The 22666-nt window shown below is 37.3% G+C and overlaps 1 protein-coding gene across 6 annotated transcripts in view; it reads left to right on the top strand.

The window, feature by feature from the left end:
• The window catches only part of PLEKHA7 (pleckstrin homology domain containing A7), a 155977-nt gene that overhangs the window by 35636 nt on the left and 97675 nt on the right, over window positions 1–22666 (top strand). For 2 of the 6 annotated variants that reach the window (XM_034062023.1, XM_031052683.1), the window contains exon 1: window positions 21816–21918. The exons of 2 other annotated variants lie outside the window; for them this stretch is intronic. Coding sequence is in view for 1 of the 4 variants with exons in the window: in XM_031052681.2 (XP_030908541.1) it covers window positions 16729–16799 (71 nt within the window). In the remaining 3 variants the exon portion in view is untranslated. Of the gene's footprint in view, window positions 1–16582; window positions 16800–21815; window positions 22008–22666 lie in introns of those variants that run through there. 2 more of the 6 variants (XM_031052681.2, XM_031052682.1) reach the window with 2 other exon arrangements.

The raw sequence follows: 22666 nt of genomic DNA, 5'->3' as shown, positions 1-22666 counted from the left end.
ATAATCCTGTTAGCAGAGGAAATGTGGTAGAAATCTGCTTCTGTTTTAGCCAAAATAGGTGTACTCTAAGGGTGTATGGAGAAGAAAAATGTGAGGTCTCTGGAGTTATAATGGTTCCGCTGAAAACCATAAATGTTCAGATGGGCTTTCTTTTTAAAGCTGCATTTTCTTTGATGTGGTAAATGTTTGCTGTGCAGTTAATATATGGCTTAGAAACAAAGATGCTGCTGGTTTGTTTTAACCTTCTTTTTGTAAAACCTCAAATTAAGATACGGTCAGTCTTTTCAGTCAGTGTAATCTGAGTCTGATTTGAGGAAAATTCTTGTTAACCACCCTCCTTACTGTAGTGGAGATAAAACTGCCAAGAATTGAAAAGAGATAGTTGAGGAAAAGTTTAACTTCAGCCAAAAAACCTTCCCTGCTGTTCTTGGCTGTTACATTTGTGTGCAAAGCATGTTCATTTGCTTTGTCCAGGAATACCAAGGCACGTGAACTGCCAAGTTGTTCAGGCTGTGGTATTGCAACATGGGTTGTGAAGTAAAGTTTTAGAAGGAATACATCCATTCTGCATTTCACAGCTTAGAAACCCGTTTCACTTGTGTTTCTTCTAGCTTCTGTTTTATCTGAATGAGGCTGTTTTGTGTGTGTGTTGTGGATCTTTTTCCTTTCCTTCCGAATGTTTGTTCTTTCAGTCTTCAGCAACATCTAGAAATAGGGTGGGTGACAGTTTGGCATCTTCAGTTTGCTTCCTTTAAGCAGATGACAGTTACTCAGAGATGGTGTAAAACTACAAATAGGTAAGGTTCTTAGGTGTATTTAAGCATGGCTAGTCAGTAACATGAAGATGAAATGAAGATGCACTTCTGATGCTTAAATTCTGTGGGGGTGTTCTAAGAGAGGAAATGCTTAGCACACCTTTAAAGGCTGTAGACATATATAAAGCTTGGAACTGAGCAGAACAGTAAGTGGTCACTCATTCTTAGTTGTCTGTCTTTTCTCCTTCAGGAGTTTGCTGTCCTCTTGGATCAGCCAGAATGACTGTGTATTGTCTCTTCCTGATTGTCTCAGTGATGCAGGTTACTTTACTGCATGGTTTTAAAAAACTAAGTTTATTTTGGTAGAATTGGGGTAAGGAACAATGACGTGTACAGTTACAGTGGCTGATCTGAGGGGGATATTAACTGAACTTTTGAAGTGTGTTGTGATGAGCTTTTTGAGGTAGCAAGCTTCAGCAATGTCTCATTTGCAGCACAGTCTGAAAAGAATGAATTGCACTAGTAGCAGCCTTAAAGACTTTCCAAACATGATGATCTTTTCATCTTGAATCTATTCTAAGTAGACTTAGACACAAACTTAATTGATACAATTTATTTATAAGCAGGAATCTATGTAGGTTTTGAACTAAGTGTTCGTAACTTAAGAAAGTATAAGCTGGCTATATGTAGTTGTAATTTATAGACTGTGGAAGGTCAGTAAGATACAAAGCAAGGTTTTCAGAATCCTTCTGTCTGGTTTTGATATTATTGTTACTTCCAGGAAAGCAAGGGTGTCTTTGGAGTCATGGTATTGTTGTCTTTGTAATGCAGAAACATTAAAAGCAAACAGAACTTGATTTAAGATTTTTCTTTAAAAGAATTTCATGGATCATGATTGAAACCTCTACTTTGTGATTCGAACAAACACATAGATGGTGCAGTGGTCATAGACATTTCAAAGTAGAATATACAAATAACACAAAAATCAAATGGAACATATGGGGTAAATGCATAAAATTTTGTCAAAATATTCTGTAGGGTGGTGCCTTTTCTTTCTTGATAGGTTTTACATGGGGAGTACAATAATACTCCTATGGGATTCTGGGGACTAAAGAAGACTGAAGCATTGTTGAAATAGCAATCTGAAGAGGGAGAAAATGAAAAGTAGTGAGCACTATTGCTGGAGCAGTTGAGATCTGACTGTTTTCTGTGAGTAGGAATGTGTGTCATTTAGCACTTCATCAGAATGGATTATGCTGCCATCATGAGGAAATTTTATTACAAGTAGCTGCTGCTTTCTTTCATCATTGTGGTACTTGTTCATGATTAATACCATTCTAAGTTAAGACTGTTAAAGCGCCTTCTAAATTTCCTTGAGTATGCCTATGGAATTAATAGCAGGTTTTGAATAATTTAATTAGTTAAAATTGTTTTTTAAATCCTTCAAGCACAAGCATTTGCAAATAAGGTGCAGTGTAAAAGTGAACCTGGGTATGGCTGGCATTCAGGTTTCTGCGCTTCTGATGATCTTTATTTTTCTTGAAGAAATCCAGAGAATCCTGCAGTACACTTATCTTCTGTCATTTTGAATTAGAAACCACAGGATGTCTTCTGTAGTCTTCATATCCTCATTATGCTGGTTTTAACCTCCAGTGCAGAAGGAAACATCTTCTAGAACCATACCACATCATTTATGATGTGAAGTTTGTGATATATGTTTAGGCTGAACAAGCCCTTGGAAGCTTCTGTAATGGAATTGCAGTGCTTTTATCTGTCTTAGATGGCAAAGCTAATCTGTTGGAACACAAGTAAAGTGGGAATGGCTTTGGCATTTTAGGCTGTGAAATCAAGAATAAACCAGAATTTCAGGTATCATGTATGATCCTAGAGGGCAGTAGTTTCACACAGTCTCCGGTGTCCCAGCTGTAATTTCTTTGTAGTACCAAACATGTCATGCATGAGGGGATTTGTTTTCTTGGTTTAGAGAAGTCCATTGGAGCATTTCTTGTGTCTTTCAGTATTTCTAGAGCCATGATAATTTTAATTTAAACTTCTTACAAAATTACTTTTTCTGTACCAAAAGCTTAAACATTATGAAAGCTGTTCGCACAGCTTCACATAGCTTCAAAGTGTTTCTCTATGCAGAAAAGCTGTTTAGCGTATTGAAACTTCCTAGATCTGTTTCATTTTAGATGTCACACCAGAACTAGAATACAGGCCCACAAATCACCACAGGCATCTTATGTGTAATCTTGTCCTCTTTACAGGACATGAGTAACACAGATCCTATAGTTTAAGATTCCCATTTATTAATTTATTATAATAGCCTTTTGAAATTCTGAAAATTGTATCTCATTTTATGCTTAATACTTCCTTTTTCACCGTTAGTGTAAACACTAATCTGTCTCCCCTTCCTCCTTTTTTTAGGTGAGAAAACAGGTTAGGTATAATAGAGCGACCATGAACTAAGTCTGAGATCTTTAGCTTGTTGAATCTAAATGCTGTGGGAAAAGAGGTGGTCCTGTTTCATGGGATTTTTGTAGTATATTTATTAACTATTCCCTTTTACTAGGGAATAAATTAACATGGAAAAAGTTGAGTATTTCTTGGAAATGAGGCAGTTCTGATTTTTGAAGAGTGATGAAGATATGAAACTTAGCATTTTCCACAAAGCCAAATTAAAGTTTGAAACAGGTTGAGAAGAAATACTTCCATGAGGATTGGTGAGGATTTCTTAGTCTTGTATATGTCTAAAAAGAATAATCTGGTTTGTGGATGCCTGAATACAATAAGATTTCATATTATAGACAAGTCACCAGGGTGGTGAAGTTGTGATAGGGAGAACTGGGAGAATTTGGGAAGAGAAGCAGTTACTTAAATATCCAAAATAAGTGGATAGAGCAGTCTAAAAAAACATTACTTAGCAGATGTGTTGAGTAATAATTTCTATAGGTAAAAAGACTGCTTGCAGGGTTCTAAGAATTGATTTCATTAGTAGCTCAGCATGAAGAAGACATTTATGCCTCGTTCTGAAAAGATGATCAGAATGATGTGACGCTGGGATTTCAGCAATTATGTGTACCACTGCACCAAGAAATCCATCCCTTTCTGCCCCATGGGCAATATGGGAACTGGTATCAGGTTATGTGAGTAATAACCATTACAATTATATAAAATTGGAGAGTGCAAGTTTGTCAGCACTGCGCAGCTGACATACCACCTTCTCTCTGATGTTGTTCTAAACCTTGTATGTGCTTGTTTCTGGTTTGAATGTACCCTAGGAAGTATGTCTGGGATGTGTTTGCTGGTGTAGCATTATGTAAATACTGCTTCAAAGCAAAAATAAGTTACTTGTGACTCATTAGTGTTATGATTCCAGCTTAAATATTTTGAGACTGTTATTTTGTTACAATTTGTGAACACCTGCTAGTAAATGTAAAGTAATCAAAAACAAATGTTGAATTAGGATGGATTGCCACTTACTAGATCTCATCATGTGGTGGCTTTTAATGGAGGGACTTGTACAGCATTTACTCCTAGAGCTACTTGTTTGCATGTATTTTCATTCTCATTTATGAGGTAAATAAAGAGTAATGGGAGTATTTCCAAACTGAAGGTTTTAATCTTGTGGTGATGAGTAAAATAAAAGCTTAGGAAAAAGTTTAATTTTCACATGTGTTTGGTGAACTGGAAGGGAAACTGAAGGCTCATAGTTCCACAGTTTTTTAGATTTTATTTTACCTCATTTTAAAATTACACCCTTTAATAAAAATAATATAGTAATTTTGCCTTTTATTGTTTGCATTGCATTTTATTTCAGTCAAAACACTTATTTTTAAATGTATACTCTATGTAAATATAGCTAATACATGCTTAAGCTATAAAGATGGACCTCTTCCAGTTTTGTGTCATGCCTTGTGTATTGCTGTTTTGAGCACAGCCATAATACAAATACAGGAAACAGTGAAGATGACAGGAGCAGCAAAGAGCATTTCAATGATGAGAGAAAGTTATAGCAGCTTAATGAAAATTGACACCCCCTTCAGCCCCCTTCTCTTCCTAAATGTGGAAGGAGTTGCAGTTGTGTCATTATAAATGATGATATTTTCATAAAGGCTTCTCTGTGTATCTCTAGGATAACAAAATTCATCTAAAATACATGTTCTGTCCTTTGATATAACTGGCAGAGAATGTGTTGAGTCTCTCAAAGACTGTGGGTTGCCTAATGTATCATTTTAAATGAACGACTTTTTAGAGAAAATAAGGCAAACATTTCTCTTCCAATTAGATTTATTAGGAAGAGCTTTAAGGCAAATCTAATAGAAACAGTGTGACCTAAATTACCATAACATGTTAGATAATTGTTTTAACACAGCATATTGTTGACAAAATTTAGTTACCGAGAACAGGGACAGCACATTTTCTTTCTGTTTTGTGTGGAACTTTGTTACAGAGATTTTTGAAACTTGCTAAAGTTTTTGGACCAGAAGTCATTTTGTGATAGGCAGCATTTTGAAGAGGGTTTTAAAATAAAGCATAATGATTCCTGATAATCTTTGAAGTAGGGGTCGTGGAACATGGCAAGGCTCTTTCAATAAATTTATTTTTAATATATTAATATTTTTAATATTTAATAAAAGATTTTTAATTCATACCTCTGAGCAGAAATTTACAGATTTAATCCTCCCATCCCAAAAGTGCTACAGTTTTTCTAAGAACTTCCATTAAAATCATGCTTGCAATAAGAGTTCCTGCTTTCCTTTGAATAATTAATTGGAGGAGGGATATTTTCTTGAATTATTATATTTAATTTTGCTTTATATAACAAGATGTTTAACTTGTTCTAGATGGGAGGAAACCCATAAGGTGATTGTCTGCAAATGTAATTATGCAAAACTGCTGTCATCTCAGCCACAGAAGTTGTGTGGCCAAGGACTGATGTTGAGAACTAATTAAAATAATGCATCCTTTAAACATTAATTTCTTGGGTTTAGGAATTATCTAGGATATAATATCATAATTATAGTTTCTTGATATTTGGTATTTAAATTTATTGCCTTTCTCTTGAAACATGCAAAAGACTGATGGCAGTAAGTGGATGTGGTCATGTTAGGGCATCTCCAGGAGGAAGTGGTTTTAACATTGGTGTAAAATCAACTAACATTGAACTTAAATCAGTTATATAAAATGAGCTGATTGTGGTTTGTTTCCCTTAAGCCAGTCTGAAGCACTGAAACTGATTTAGAGACTGGTTTAGTCTTTTTTCTGTGTGTGTATGACCTGTTGGGAGGAAATGATGGCAATGATGCAGGCAGTATTCTGCTCTAATCATCTTCCCTCCCCTTTCATGCCTTTCCAAGGCAGAAGGAGTGGAGTGGGGAGAGGGCAAGCTTTTTAATGACCGTGCTTTGCTTTTGAATGCTTATGAATGCTTTAGGCTTCATCATGAGAACAGTTAATGACTGACGGAAGCTGACTGTAACACTGCTGTGAAAAAGTACTATCTTAGGTATGTATCAGTGTTCAGCCCTTGCAGAAAGATTGTGATGTTTAAATTGAAACCCTGTGTTTTTTTCGTATGTTCCATGTACTGAACGCCAGAGATAATATAAGGGTTTTATACTTACTTCTCACTAACCCTTTTGAGTTTTCCACCCTGTAACTTTAAATTTGTGGTATTTACTTAGTACCATGTTTTTCAAAGTTTGCTTTGTGTTTAGAATACCTGCCTGAAAGTTGAGTACTGTTATCTTAAATAATTAGAGCAGTGCATGTTGGATATTCCTGGCACATACTGTTAACACTGGGTTTCTCTTAGTAGTTACGTTCCAGTTTTGTGAAAGATCCTGATGAGAAAGGAAGAATGTTTCTTGGTCATTGTGGACTTTACCTTCAAGCTGATGATTAATTCTTATCAAAGAGAATAAATATTTGTATTATTTCAAAAGTGTTTAAACAAATGTTATTATGAGAGATGAAAAGTGGAATTATTTGTAATGCCTTCTGAAGTAATGAAATTTATCTAAGAATCAAAAGCTCAGTTAAAAATGAAATCATGCTTTACCTTGGCTATTTTTAATAATGGTAAGACATAGGTGATACTGTCCTGGTTTGAGTCTATATCCTTTGCATTTTTATCCTTGTTATTCTTGGGGGGATTGGGGTGGGGGAAACCTTTCTGTTTTGCCAAGCACCTGAGGTTAGTCAGGTGTTGTCAACATGAATCAGGCTTCAGAAGATTCATCAATATATAATTAGTGATTTTTATTTGTGTGTTTAAGTCAGTGTGAGTTTTGTCTGCTCTGTTTTGCATAGAAATGCATCCCATGCCCTTGAAAATCACATGGCCCCTGTTTCCTTGCACACTGCCATTCCTCATGTTGTAGGTATTTTTGTGTTTCCATAAATCTCATTGTTGTTTTAGTATTCTGTGCAGACTGTTCGGTTTAAAAATGTGGCTGTGATTCAAACTTGTGTTGTATATTTTATCATTTCACAGTTAAGTTTAATTTCTACCATGTCAAGGTTGTATATGGTAATGGAAATCATAAAAAAGTAACAGAATACAGAGGATTCCTTAGCATTACTTTTTCCTGAGATTAAAGTGATCTACCAAAGAACATTCCGAAAGTAAAAAACTAAGTTCTTGCACCAGCACAGAATTAAGAGTTTAAATGACTGGCTGTTTAAAAAGACTAGTATGAAATACTTACATTTCAGAGAACGGGTTAGATTTACCTCTCCTTCAGTTTGTATCTCTACTTCAGTTTGCAGTGCTGAGTTGCCATATAGTGGCACACGAATTGACCTAGCAAATGAAAAAGTTTTGCTATGCAAATTGAATTTCTTACATTCAATGAACAAATGCAAGTATGATAAAAAGTGCCCTCTGTCTAATTAAACGGATGTTTCTTCAGGGAGGCTGGGATGACATAAACTATATATACAATGTTTCTCTTTCAACTAAAAAGCACAGGCTGCTTTTTAATAGTCCAGGTGTGCCTGTGGGGAAAAGTAAGTAGAATTCAGGAGAACTAATCCAAGAACTGATGGATACATCATTTCTTTTTCTAATGCTTAGGTTATAATACATTAAGATGATAGTTATAAACAGTCTTGAACTGACTGAAGTACAGAGTTCTCAAAATATTTTGTGTAGTGTAAGGGATGAATTTGTTACCTTTCATGTGTCTGAACTTTTTCCATCCTCGTAATGACCTTCAACTGGTTTTAATATGCTGGAGTTGATACTAAAAATATTTTATCAAGAATATTTGAGATTACTTATAACAGTGCTAGTAACTGAATGCAAGCCAGCTCTGGTTCAGAAGCCTGTATTAGGAAGGCTTATTTTGGAAGTGGTTTCATTTATCACCCTGACATGAGGAGTTTGTACACCCTCCAGTTTTTCTTTTTACTCTTGTTCTTTTCAGGTGCATTGAATTACAAAAATTATTAACTTTAAAGTGAAATGGCAGTATTTTATTTGCCTCTAATTGTAACACTTTTCTGTAATCTGATATGTGTATTTGCTAGTAAGAATTTTGAATAGGTTATTCTTATAGATCAGAATTTATCGGGACTGTTAACATCAAATCTGAGTTAAAAAGGACACTGTATGCCAGTCCTCTTATATAGAAGGCTTTGTCTTATTTATCCCAATGATCAAAAATAGTATCAGCCTTCCATAGTTGTAATTCTACAAGATGGAGATTATATATTCTGGAGTTTCATCAAGGGCCAGCAAGGTGAAGTTTGGATGCTATTAAATAGACATTTGCTTAGATTGTCTTAATAAGTTGTGTCTGTTTGAGAAACTTGCTACATTCTGGTAACTCAAGCAAATTAGGATCTATTTGGGTCATGATAGACAGAAACCTGAATTTTAAATTCAAAGTAATTAAAAAGATTCCTCAAAAGATCATTTTTGCAGCTTCTGCATATGTTTGTAGTAACTATTTTTATTAAATCACTTTAGCCCAATTTACATGCACCCATACTCAGTGAAATACCAGATTTCCTGTTTGGGTTTTTGTAAAAGTTTATTCCTTTAAAGTTTACTTGGCTGATATAAGGAAGAAGTTCTTTACTGTTAGGGTGGTGAGGTACTGGAATGGGTTACCCAGGGAGGTTGTTAATGCTCCATCCCTGGCAGTGTTCAAGGCCAGGTTGGACAAAGCCTTGGGTGATATGGTTTAGTGTGAGGTGTCCCTGCCCATGGCAGGGGGGTTGGAACTAGATGATCTTAAGGTCCTTTCCAATCCTAACTATTCTATGATTCTATGACTCTGGGTTTTTCTGTTTTTTGTTTTGGTTTTTTTTTTTTAATTATTTTGGTTAGTTTTCTGTTTCCTGTTTTCATGTCATTTGGCTGCAAATATTTGTCTCTATCCAATATTCATTTTTAAGTAGGATAAGTAGCTTAATCCCATTTCAGACTCTGCTTTTTGTATATATATATATGTAGTAATGTCTTCATGAATGCTTTTTTCTGTTCTTTAGAAGACTTATTTCAGATTTAAGAATATGGAATTATTTAACAGAGGGAGAGAATGTAATATGATTATGTGATTTTCTTTGAACTGAAATGTGGAATACCTGCTGATCCTACAGCACACCACATTTAGACTTTTGTGCTTACAAATGCAGTAAGCAGAAAATGTAATTATCTCTCTCAAAATGGTCTTTAAATATAGTCAATACAGGCCTTAAAAATCTTTGCTCTGTAGAACGTTTTGGAAAAGTCTTGTAGAGATGGGTGAAATTGAACTTCCTTTTAGGAACTAAGTGGGATTCTGTTTTGATTTGTGCTTCTTTAGTTTTTGGGGTTTTTGGGGGGTGAGGGATGTGTGGGGAGCGGAGTGTTGCATTTTGCTTGTTTTGTTTTGGAATTCCTTCCTGTTTCTGACCAGTGATGAGGCTGGCATAGATTCACAGCTCTGATGGCACTGGATGTGAATCCTACAGCCTTTCTTCATCGGACTGGTATCCCCGACATGACCTTCCTCAGTGTATTTTTAGGTGGCAGCCCTTATGACTGTGTATGCTGTAAAGCTAAGGGAGGAGGTGTTTAGTCCGTTAGCTGCCTCCTTCCAAAGTCTGTGTGAGGGTAGTGCAAGGCCAACCAGACTCTGGTGATGAAACGCTGTGTCACTGATGCTCACTGCTGCAACCTGTGCTGTGGCCAGTGAACCTTTTGCTTTCTAGCAAGAGCAATATCCCTCTTCCAGCCTACTGACAGATGCTGAATTGCTGGTAATGACTGTGTGTGGCCAGGTGATAAGTTTGCTTTGTTTCCTGGGTGAGGAGCATGGGGATGAAACAGAGCGTACCTGCTGGTGGAGGAAAACGTTTACTACTAGCATGGAGGGTGAGATCATCCCCCATAGTTCACGTAGGTTAGAATTCAAAGATGCACAGTACAGACTGTTCGTGTGCACAGGTACAGAATTGTGTGCAGTTCTGGTGTCCTCAACATAAAAAGGACATGGAACTGTTGGAACAAGTCCAGAGGAGGCCACAAGGATGATCAGGGAACTGAAGCACCTCCCATATGAAGACAGGCTGAGAAAGTTGGGGCTGTTCATCCTGGAGAAGAGAAGGCTGCGTGGAGACCTCATAGCAGCCTTCCAGTATCTGAAGGGGGCCTAGAGGGATGCTGGGGAGGGCCTCTTCATTAGGGACTGTAGTGACAGGACAAGGGGTAATGGGTTAAAACTTAAACAGGGGAGGTTTAGATTGGATATAAGGAAGAAGTTCTTTACTGTGGGTGGTGAGGCACAGGAATGGGTTGCCCAAGGAAGTTGTGAATGCATCATCCCTGGCAGTGTTCAAGGGCAGGTTGGACAGAGCCTTGGGTGACATGGTTTAGTGTGAGGTGTCCCTGCCCATGGCAGGGGGGTTGGAACTAGATGATCTTGGGGTCCTTTCCAACCCTGACTATTCTATGATTCTAAAATCTGTGTACCTCTGACTGTTGGTAGAGCTTAGGTGAATCCTAGCTTCAAACTGCAGGTTACTTATGGCTAATTGTTTCAGCTGGAATTGCAGTTAGAGAGGAGGCAAGGTCTTAAGGAGGGTACTTCCCCTTTCCTGTCTGTGTCATGGTCAATGGCTTTATATCTATGAGGTTTCATGACTTGCAGTAGGTTAATTTACAGCCCAGGTATTCGCCTTCTGCCCCAGAAGAGATCCTGATGTTTTATTGTTGACCAGAATTTTTCTTTCTCATTCTGCAGATTGCTGTAGGACAGAATGGCTTGGTTGAAAACACAGTAGCTGGATACATAGCAGCGTCATTGTGACTTTAGGTTTGCAGGCAGGAGGATGCACTGCTCTAGTTCAACAGGACAGGGTTAGCTCTGACAGGCAGGATGCCAGCTCTTTCAGTTACACATGAATCAGTTGAGAACCTTTGACCACAATGATGAGCTGTTTAGCTTCTGCCTGAACACTTGCTAAACAGTAAAGAAACGTGCCCTGGTTATCTGACATTAGATCAAGTTTCCAGTTTATTAATCTCAATTTAAGGGTATGCTTTACTCCCATATTTGCTATTATGCAATATTTGTGAGAGCTGTCTTGGCTGACTGTTGAAACATCTGGTGGTAAAAGCTACCTAAGATGTAGAACAGGTGAAGTACTTACAAAATACAAATGAAATTTGTCTGTTAGAGCTCCAGGCTCCCTAAATGGTTTGTTTTGGTTTATGAGCTGTAGGTTTTTGCTCACAATTGCTTATTTACCCATCCATCCTGAAGAAGGATCCTGTCTTTTGAGCACTCAGAGGAGAACACAAAGGATGGAGCTTATACTTATAAATGGGGAGTGGCAGTTTCCAGGAAGAGTGGAAGAGGCAAGAGAGAAGGGAGATCTGCCACCTTCAGTTTTCACACAAAGGCTGAGAAGATGTGCTTTCAAGTACTAGTGGTGATGTGTGTTTAGTACTTACGATGTGATTTTTGACATGATGTACAATTCAAATGTGTAAGGTCAAGGTAGGCTCTACAGGCTGCACCATAACTGCCTCTACCTGGAATGGCTTTAGGATAATGCTGGTCAGATTGCCTTGCAAGTCAGGACCCTGGTGCTGGACTTCTGAGCATCCTTGTAGCTTATCTAGAGGTGAAGTAGCTAAAAGCAATTTTATGTTTGGGCTAAAAATATAATATTTTTTAGATGGGAATTCAATAATTTTTTCCTTTTTATTCCAGATTGGAACAAAGACATCACAAATATTATTTTGTAATCCAAGTAAGAATGGAAGGAGTTATGTAGCAAGGAGATGTCTCTGTCCTCGTAACTCGACTATGGATTCATAGATGCTTAAAGTAAATTCCAGGTTTTGCTTCAGGTGTAAGAATTTTTAAGATCTAGCTTCAGACTCTGACAGGAAAACTCAATCCAGATACACTATTTCTTTAAATCTACCAAATAAAGTACTCATTGTGGAATTCTTCCAAATCCAATGTCTTTTTCAAGTAGTATTTAGCTTTTTATTGTGTGCTTTTTGATGACTGATTCCTGGAATGATGTTGAGAACACATCATTCTGAACAAGCCTGTGTCTGTCTAGAGGACACCTAGTTTTAAGCCAGTGCTGGTGATGTCTCTGTGATTTCTGTGTCTCTGAAGAGGAGCATGGAATGAAACAGGTTTGCTTTCACATGTGGAGTGTTAAGATTAAGCTTCTGGGTGCAGAAATGTGTCTGTACCTAAAATAAAGAAAATATGGGAAACTATGCTGAAAAAATAAGTCTTAGCTCAGTTGTTTGACTAACCAGTTTAGGAGTGCAGCAGAGATTATGCTTTGTCAGTGAACCCACTCATCTGCCTCAGAAAAGACTGAAAGGCACCATCAGCAGCTAGGTTAGATCGTTTGCTCACATAGATGTTTTTTCTCAAGTTCTGGTGTTGTTTTTAAGTCCTCTTTCCTTCCAGTGTTTTTTTATGACCACTTTGTGTTTGGTTTTTCTTGGTTTTGTTCTTCCCTGCATAAATATGTAGCTACTCTTTAGCTTCTTCAGTTTCAAATTTGCTGTTATTCTTCGGTGTTATTGAATATATTCTTATTCTTGTGTTTCATGCTGAAAGGAAAAAAAGACTTTCCATTGTGTCTTCAAAGTACTGCTCATTATATCAAATATCTTTGTAATATGTTCTTTGTAAGTAATAATGTTATTTTCAAACTCCAAGTAATGATTTTCTCTGTATTTCCTATAATATTTTTTTCCTTTTTCCTTCTGTTTTAAAGCTTAATCTTTTCTTAGCAGGCAGGGAAAATACCAAATTTACTTTTTATGGAAGCAAATTATTGATTTATGGTATTGATGTTAAAATAATTTCTACATGACACTTACTCTGTTTTTATGGATACTAAACATTTTATATTCATTTTGATATATCATCACGTAACTGTCTAGTGTGACAGCTTTCACTTTGAGACTTGATGAAGTTTATTTAGGTTCCAGTAATGAGGTTAGTTTCTGTTTCTCCTTCAGTCTGCCTGTTTAAACGAATTTTCCATTAGTTCATCAAGGGTGATACTTGTTTGAAATACCTAAAAGTGGTCATGAGCTTTCAGCCTGTCCTTGCTCTTTGAAGTGCAGTTACACCTCCTTTAAGTATTGCATAACAGGTCAGTTACTTCAGTATTAAGGTCACTGTAAATTCTGGAACACACAGTATTTGAGCGTTAAACTTACTTTCTTTGTTTAATTTTGTTCCAGCAAAGTAGTAAGTACTACATGGCACGCTATGCCTGACAATACTAATGTAGTTACTTTAAAGTAAGTTTGTTGGCACTAAAACACAGAAGTAAAATTCAAACATGACTGCAGTTGGAATGAAACCCATTTGTCTCTTTTATTGGAGGTGATGTTTGACAGGTAGGTCTGGATCCCAGAAGTAGTTCTTTACTGTAATTAAGCCTGCATGTGGAAAAAATTAAAGGAACACTTGGTAAATGTTTGGTATTGTTGTGTAGAGGCCTTCTTTTTGCTCCTTATCAGATCTTTCTCTTCCGTTTTTCTTCCTATTACACTACACTTTCCCTCCTGTTTCCAGATCACTAAACTGGTGTGATGCTTTCCAATGAAGGGTTCTGCTTCTGTTAAGATCATCTTAAATTCAGCTTTTTGTCATCTCGCTTATCCCTATCTTTAAATGCTGTGTAATGCTGTCCACCCATCCAACAACTGTGTACTTCCCACCACCTTTTAAAATTTAAATGGCTTTTACATTTACATTGACATTTCGGAGCAATAATGCTTCTGTTGTGCTAGAGCTGGGAGCAGGAGACAAAAAGAAAGCTCTATTCTGAATATTCCCACACATCTTTTCCCTCCAATGCTACGGCTCTTTTATCCCTTCATAAATTTTTAATCAGAGGATTTCAGTACTTAATTACAAAAAAAGAAAGAAAGAAATATAACCTCACATTATTCCTTTGCTGCCAGCCAGTGTTTTCCTTATTATGTGGATAAGTTAGGCGTTAAAGGACTAAGTGATTTTTGCAATATGGCATAGTGAGCCACAGGCAGCCTCTAAAACTCCTGTTTTATAATCCTTTAATCTGCTGATTTGATGTGAACGTTCTTTCCAGCTGGTGTATCAAATGGAAACACCCTAAATCCTGGTTGGGACTGGGAAAAGTTATTCTCAGTTGAGAATCACTGCATAAATGTGTTAATGCTATGGTTATCATTGTCAAGGAGTTACCAAATAAAAAAATGAGGAAATACACAGAGTAGAAATGTAAGTGCTTTAAGAATGTGCACACAGGATGTCTCAGGAAACCCAACCACTGCAGTGTAGCAAAATGACTTACATGGCCCTCAAAAGATGTGGCAGTGGGGGTGAAAGCTAACAGTACTTATCCTAGCATCCCCAGTTACGTGACAGGGAAAAGTGTCTTGAGCAGGCCTGATAAGAGTTTTCCTCTCACATGCACACAACTATTTTTGCTGTTACTTGCATGGTTTTTGTGAGATGTGGGTTTTGGAATTAATGCTCCATACTAGACATAAGAAAGATTCTGCTAATAGAAGCTGCTTTTCCAAGTCTGTAAAAATTCAGCTGATACCACAACATCATTTGTGCTTAAATTGCCTCTTCAAGCTTTTTCTTTACATCTAGGGGAGATATAAAAAATTCTGCAAACTGGTGTTCCTAGAATCTTGTTTGTTTTTCCAGACTCATCAGTTGGGCTAATAAAAGAAAACTTACTTCTCTGGGCAAACTGTGCTCTCCTTGTATTATCCTGGCATGTTTAGAGGCAGAAATTGATACCATAAGCAATGACCTGTGGTATCTGCATGTTATTCTGTGTTGAAGAGTATGTTGCATTTCTTGTATAAACTGGCCTGTGATTCCCCAAGTTGTAGGTAGTCAACTGATGGGCCAAGCCCTTATTCTGTAGCCTGTGATTGTTTGGGTGATTTTTGTGATTATTTTCCCTGCAGTTTCATCTCCCTTTGAAATGTTGTTACCATATTTCACTAACTGTCCTTTTTTTACAACTTGACAGATAGGCAATGTAAAACATTGCTGTTAAAATGCTGTAGAAACAGCTGAGTTATTTGAACAAAAAGCAAAACGTTTCACTGAGACTGGATTTAGTTTTAAATTTAAGATACTTTTCAGATAGAAGAACAAGCTTCCATTCTTTCAAGTCAGGCTTTAAATGGTACCTAGAATAGTGACAGAGTTTTGTCGCATTTTCTACTAACTGAGATGTTGATTATAAAGTTGTGACAAACCAAATGAAACTGATGCAGTCTTTTTCCAAAACTGAGAGACAAAACAAGAGTAAATAGTATGTCGTGGGATAGAGCTAAATGTTAAATTCAACATTCTAATGTTTTCCTGTGCAACTAGCAAAGATAATGAAGTCATTAAAAAATCTGTTCCATTTAATGTTTTTCTTGTACTAAGCATGTGTTCTTGTGAGGGCACTCTACACCTTCTTTATTCCAGGAGCATTACTCTAGGTAGATAATAATTCAGGTCTACTTGACATTAGTCATGCCGCTGGGCTATGCTGTGGCTACTCACATGTCTTCCTGCTTTCCAGCTGTATTTTCCTCTACTAAAAAAAGCATACCCAAATAAACTTTCACATAACTTACCATTGTACTGTATATCAAAAGAAATCTGGCTTTTGATATTTCTTTAATTTAAGCTGTAGTAAAATACTCTGGGAATGCATGTGCATAATTTTATTTCTATATTCAGTAGCTTAAATAATGTGGTTTAAGATCCCATCTCCTAGTCTTCCCTCCTGCTTTCCCATGGCTGAGACTGTAGCGTTATAGGATTTGTTTTTTTAGTGGTGGAAAACTCAGTATGATTTTTCACACTCCTGTGATGTGCAGTCCAATCTGATGCTGCTTATAAAACAGTTGTATGCATTGTGTATTTAACTGAAATACATAAAAGATTTGTCATTAAGTTCAAGGTCGTGGATCTTGTGTATTCTCAAGGAAACTGTTGTCACGGGCTAAAACCGTGTTTCACCTGCAGTCTGGCTCTTCATTAGCTGATAGGAGGGATTTGCGGCATTGGCAATAAGTTGTGCTGGCTGTGGCTGCCTGCCAGAGCAGGGCTGCTGTTTAAGGCAGCAGCTCTCGCTGCCTTTCGCCAGCCTGAAAGGCATGGGGGTATTGAGAGGAATGCAGTGCAGGATTTTGTGTCGAGGCAGAACCGGCAGGCTGTCCTTGCCTTATTGAAACAATTGCGTGTTTATGATTGTGTAGTATGTGATGTCATGAGGGTGTTGGCTTTCAGGAATTTCACTACTGAGGAAGCAGTTTGAAATGCAGGCAGAATCTTCAAGACCTTCGAAAATGCACTTGGTTTCTTTCTAGTTGGCTTTGAACAGATGTACAGATGGATACACACACACGTATTTTTTTGGCAAGAAATTAACATATGGAATATAGAAGCAATTTAAGTGGATACAATACCTGAAGGCAATGTCGAGTCAGTCTGGATTTTCAAACTCTCTTCCTCTACCGGGATATCCATTCTACCAGGTGCCGTGCAGGTATATCATGTTTTAAGTTTTATGTTTTAGTGCACTTGCGTAGAGAGCTGCAGCATGATGCTTGTGTTAACAGATATTTTCTTTCCATTTCTTTGTTCTCTGAAAAAAATATGAAATTGGAGAATTTAGAAGCTGAAAAACATTAATACAGTTTTAGAATGCTTTGTGCCTGACTTTATAATAATTTGGTTTGTATTTATTTAAAGCAAATATCTTTATTTCAAACATACTAAATATATTCAGAGTTTTTCCAACTGGAAAAACGGTGTAACCTTGGAGATTTTTAAAGTGAGTTATGTATTCAGATATATTCAGTTATTAGGAACAGGTATCTACAGTGTTGAGAAGTGGAAATTATACAGATTTCTAGAAACATGACTAAATTTCATGTCTTTTCATGCAGAATTTCATAAGGCAAATAAACAAGAGTACTTATTAGGCTTATAAGATAATTTGTAAAAAATTTGCATGTGTGGAAAGGTGATAAATACTAGCTTTGTGATAAAGCTTAATCATGCAAGCTTCTCATTGTTTTGTCCTTTTGACTCAACAGTCCAGTTTTATTAAGAATCCTTCCTTCTGAGAGTGCTGTGTAACAGTTTCCTAGTGAATGGGCTGGATTCTAACCATGTAATTACTGCTCCTGTTGTGGAAGACTGTGATATTGCGTAATAATTAGAGGGAATGTGTTACAAAATTCTTTGGCTGAAAGATCTCAGGTTTCTGGCACACCTTAATAAAGGAATGTAATCTCTGTTTATTGTGTCTAAAGCTGGAGTCCCTGCCTCTCATGCTGCAACAATAACAGAGGGAGGGGAAAACTGGAGTTGGAACAGGAGTTTTGTGATGTTAGTCATGTTTCTGTAGCACGTTTGAAGAATAGGATAAGAGAATAAGCTGTTAATTAACACTTTCATATCCAGAGCATGACTATGACAATGGTTATAAACTGCAGTGGTGTCGGTTAGTTTTGTAAGGCTGCAGGATAGTCATTTGTGAATGCAAACAAAAACGGTTCTGCAGAGTTCCTATAACCACTTTTCTGTGTGTTTCTTGAAAGAAATTCCTGCGTTTATTTGCGTATTTGTATCTCTGTAGCACTGCCAGGCTTTCTGGTCAAAGGTACCATAGGGTTATAGAAACCAGAGTTAGCTATTTAGAGATCAATCACAGTCATTGCTCATGGCTACTGTCCTTTGGCCTAACTTTGGAGAATGCTGACATCTAGTAGCCTTTTTTTTTTCTGTTGATGTTTTTTGTTGTTTTCTGGTTTTTTACTTGGTGATTATAGGCACAAATAAGCTGGAAATTTAATGCAACAGAAATTTAGTAAAAAGCAGCTGATGTAGAAGCCTTCTCAAAAGTATGTTAGATGCTTGGTCAAGCACACACCTTTCCACTCGTATTCCTTAAGATCACAATGACCAGAGCCTGCCACCCAACTCCCTGATTTGCACAGTGGCCTTCTGCACATAAGGAAAGTCTCATCAGTGAGTACCAAATCCTCACCTTTCTGTTGTGAAAAGAGACTGAAGTTTCTGAACTCTTGGATCCCTGTTGTTTAACTGCATTTTGTGTTTTAATCCTCTCCATTTATCACATGTTTTTAAATAGTTTAAATAGAGAGTATTAAATCCTGTTTGATGTATGTAAAATTAGGTGGACTTCCTTTCTTCACTAAGTCAGCCTGACTTTGATAACTATTGATAACTTGGCAGCTCCAGCTATGTAAAGTTATCATCCTGCAGTCATATCAGAGCTCATCTTCAGTGCAGAACTTTCTTTCAGAATGGTAACATATGTCAGTTTCTGACTGGGTTTACAGAGACAGAACTGAATTAAGAGTTTTATTCCGCTCTAGTTGTCATATTCTGGTGATTAGTTTTGAGTAACATAAGCAAGCAGTGAGACTACTGTTTATCGTAATTGGTTTGTGATCTCTGTAGAATGGGAAGCTAAGTTTGTATGTTGGCAGAGTCATTAATATAATGGCAGAGACTGGGATGGTATAAAGGTCTTGAACAGAGTTCTGGAAAAGGTCTTTCTTCAGGAAACTTTGCCTTTTGTGTAGAGAAGATGAATTTTCTAGAGATCAGAATTATCATAAATTGCATGTATTTGGAGTGGATTGTATTTTCTGTTATGCATAAGGAGTAAGAGATTTGGTATGGTATTTTTGTGGAAATGTAATAGGAAGTATCAATGGTAGCCTGTTCTGGAGGAGTGTGTGATAAGTGTCTTGTTCATTTCTGGCTTTCTAAAGATTGCTGGGGACATTGTTTTTGCTTCATCTTGAAGATGACCAAGAGGCAGGTCACTCCTCCAAAACTAGGTCACTGAAGGTGGCCATGGTCTCTTGGCTGGCTGTGAATTATGGAATTGCCTAAATCAGGAGTTTTGCCTGGGGACCTTGAGCCACATTGTAACTCATTTTTGGTGTCCTTGAAATGTGGAATTGGAGTTTCATGGGAGCTTTTCCATATTTGGACAAAATTTACAGGTCAAGAGAATTTGTGCTGAGTAAGATAAAAAATTTCTTGTTTCTTTCATGGCACAACATAGGAAATCTGATCTGGATATTGATTGTAGAAAATACTGCATGGGATTGCAAAAAACTCACTTAAGTAATCGATCATCTTTGCTTTTTACAGATTTGGTGTTTGACATAGAAGTTGAAAGAAAATATTACCATCTCTGGTTCCTGTAGTAGCCGCAAATTTAACATTAGTGTTAGTGGTTAAACCTTGAATGGTACTCAAAGCATGCAAGTAAACTGTTGTGTGCCATCTTACAGAGGCTACATTGGCATCAGCCAGGTAGCTTGCAATTTTTCACCTGCTTAATGTTGTAATGTTACTTTTCCTTCATATATCATATAGTGTAGAAGGAAGTCTGTGCAAACGTCTTTGAAAATATGCTTATAATGTTTTTATTTTCATAAGCTTAATCAGTAGAGATTAAGAACAAAAGTGCTCATGTCTTTTTTCCAAGTTACCCTGCTATGGCAAAAGACTCTTTTTCTAAGAGCATTTGCTATTTCTCAATGCTTTAGTTTGCTAGAGGGGTATGGTAGCCTTATGAATTTTCCTTTGGCAAAGAGAAAAGGTAGAGACCTAGTGTCCTAGTCATGTTTGACAAGAGAAGACAGTTTTCACCTCTACTGGGATGTTAGCAGATTGTCAGCATTTTAGCAAACAGTTATTGCTTTTGTTTGCCTCAGAAACACAATTCAAAACCATTTTTAAGTAGGAGGACTTTTTTTGAGTAGGAGGATTTACACCTTTTTCCTCACATGGAAACATGAGATAATGCAAAACCCAACCCTGCCTCACCTACAGAGCAGTACTGTTGTTTCTGTGGTGTAGATGAAGTTATGCTGGTGGGCTGTGGTACTCTTCATAAGGTGATTCCTCTTTAGGAAGAATCAGATTGTTTCTGACACAAATACATAGGGGTCAAGACATGGGTGCTCTGCATAGCTGAGAGTTCTGATCATTTTCAGTAGCGACATTCAAAGCAGCTAAACAGTGTTTAGGATCTGTAAGAGCTGTCATAGTCCTTTGGCCTAACCAGTATCAGAACCTTCTGTAGCCCTTTATAATACTGGAATTTCATCTTCTAGGGATGTTGATGGAAAGCATGCACACAACAAAAGGCTGCTGTTCACCTCAAGACTTCCCTGGAATCGTGCATGCTATTACACTTTTCCTGTCCGCTAAGAAAGAAAAAGCTATCCAGTGTGGGAGAGTGAAAAACTTGTAATATTGTGAATTCAAGATGAGTCAGTTGCATAAGTGCTGTTGATTCCAAACGCAGTAATGCATATCCCATCCAGTCTTAGCAGTAGCATAAATAAGCTATTATAATTGAAACTAAGTGACAATCGGATAGTGCTTAACTGCTTCTTTTGAGGAGGTGGCCACTGCCCTCTTCCAATGTTGCTCTGCAATTAACACCCATTTCTTACATTAAAAAAAGGGGGGAGGGCAAAACCAACCTGTTGTATTTTAGGTAGAGAAATAAATGTTGCTCGCTTCCATGTTGCAGAGTTTTTAGAGACAGCAAGTCTTTTAAGGAAGCAAAATGGTTACTGACTTTTTCTTTATAGCATAATCTGACAAGTTCAGTTAAACAAATATCTTTTAGATATAATGACGTTAGGCAAATAGGAATCAAGAATACAAAAAAAAGTACTAAAATATTTTCTTGTTTGGTAGTGTTAACCAAAGTCCTGCATAACTATTTAATGTTGCTATTCTGAATATTCAGCAGTATGCATGTGTATGGCAGGAGCTTACAGTTGCATTTTGCTTGGAATAACTAAATCAGTTCAACAGAACTTCTTGTATATTTTGTTCTTTGTTGGTTAAAAACTGTTCCCTTTCTCCTGTAGGGAGGAGAAAAAGAGGAGGGCAGAGTTCTTGACAAAATTGGCAAAATATATGCAAGAACCTGGTGTGCTAAATTCAAGCTGGACCATAGAAATTGATTTTTATATATGCTGACAATAAAATATAACTTTCATGCTAAGAAAGGGAGATCAGTTGTTCTTAGGTGCTTCTTAGATGGATAATTCCTGTTTCAGGACTTAGCAAGAACTGGTGAAGAAAGGTGGTGCTGCTATCGCTAGCTCCTTTATGTCTAAAAAGGAATATATTAAATTCAGATTTAATTAAGAGGGGGAATGATTAAAATCTGAAGATGACAATTTTCTGTAGTTTATCCTGTGCAATATTTCAAACACGGGCAGGCTATTTTTATATTAAAATGGTTTGAATGTGCTGTAATTGCTTTACAGGAAAACGTAAAGTTTGCTTTTAAGCAAAAAACATTTTTTCTTTCTTTTTTTAAAAAGAAGATTTCCAAGGGGCCTCATGATTAGAATGTCAGCAGTTACTTGGGCTTGACAGAACAAACAACGCATTAAGAAGCTTCCCATAATAAAAGGTAGCTCATTAAGCAAGATTGAACTTGAAAAAAGAGTTTTGCTTGCAGGGAATAAATCTTAAGTACAAGCTGGTCTCTGAGAAGACAGAAATGGTAGAAAACCTGTTAAAGATGCGGCAGGTCGCAAGATCACCATCTCTAAATTTTGTCCAGAAGACACAAGCACAAAACTGTGAGTGAGAAATGTTGATTAAGGTGTGGGCTGGTGTTGCTGTTCCCTCCTGATTTTCCTCAGTTGCTTCCTTGGAAGAGCGGAGCTGGGTAAGAAGGCTTTTCTTCAACAGTGCCTCTGATATGGGAAGTCTCTCTTCCTTATCGCGTACCTCTTGTCTTCCCCCGGCACCCCTTTTTGCCTCACTCTGTTCACTTCCTCCCCCCTTATTTTTAATCTCCCGTTTTGTCCTATCAGAACTGGAAATGGAAAACCTCAGGGCTGTGCAAGTGATCAGTAGGTCGACACAATCCCATGCGTGGCTGCCTTGTGATTTGCAGGACCAGCTGTGGAACTGCAGTTGTATTGATGCTGTCCCAGTGCTAAACTGAGCCCTTGTGAAACTGTTGGCAGGGGTATGTTCCTGGTTTCAGCTGTGTTGAGTTATACTGCGTATTCCCTTTCTTTAGGCATGTGTGTCACTTCTGGCTTTCCTAACACAGGATACCTCGTGGCTCCTGAGATCTCTTTCCACATTCCTAGTGCAGCTCAGGTTATGCTTGTTGGGTAAGGGTGTAATGTGTGGCAGATTGCAACAATTCACTATAAATCATTCTGTCAGAAAAGAGGAAACTCTGAGGGAAAATGTGAACATTATGATAATGTTATCTACTAAGTGCCCTTAAAAGGACACAAGAGTATAAACTGCACATGGTACAAAGCAGTAGCTCTAATGTGGATTAGTTTTCTCATGAATTCTGACTGAAAC

The sequence above is a fragment of the Melopsittacus undulatus genome, chromosome 4 (genome assembly GCF_012275295.1).
Source record: "Melopsittacus undulatus isolate bMelUnd1 chromosome 4, bMelUnd1.mat.Z, whole genome shotgun sequence".
NCBI classification, from domain to species: Eukaryota; Metazoa; Chordata; class Aves; order Psittaciformes; family Psittaculidae; genus Melopsittacus; species Melopsittacus undulatus.
This window is presented reverse-complemented; position numbering and strand designations above follow the sequence as displayed.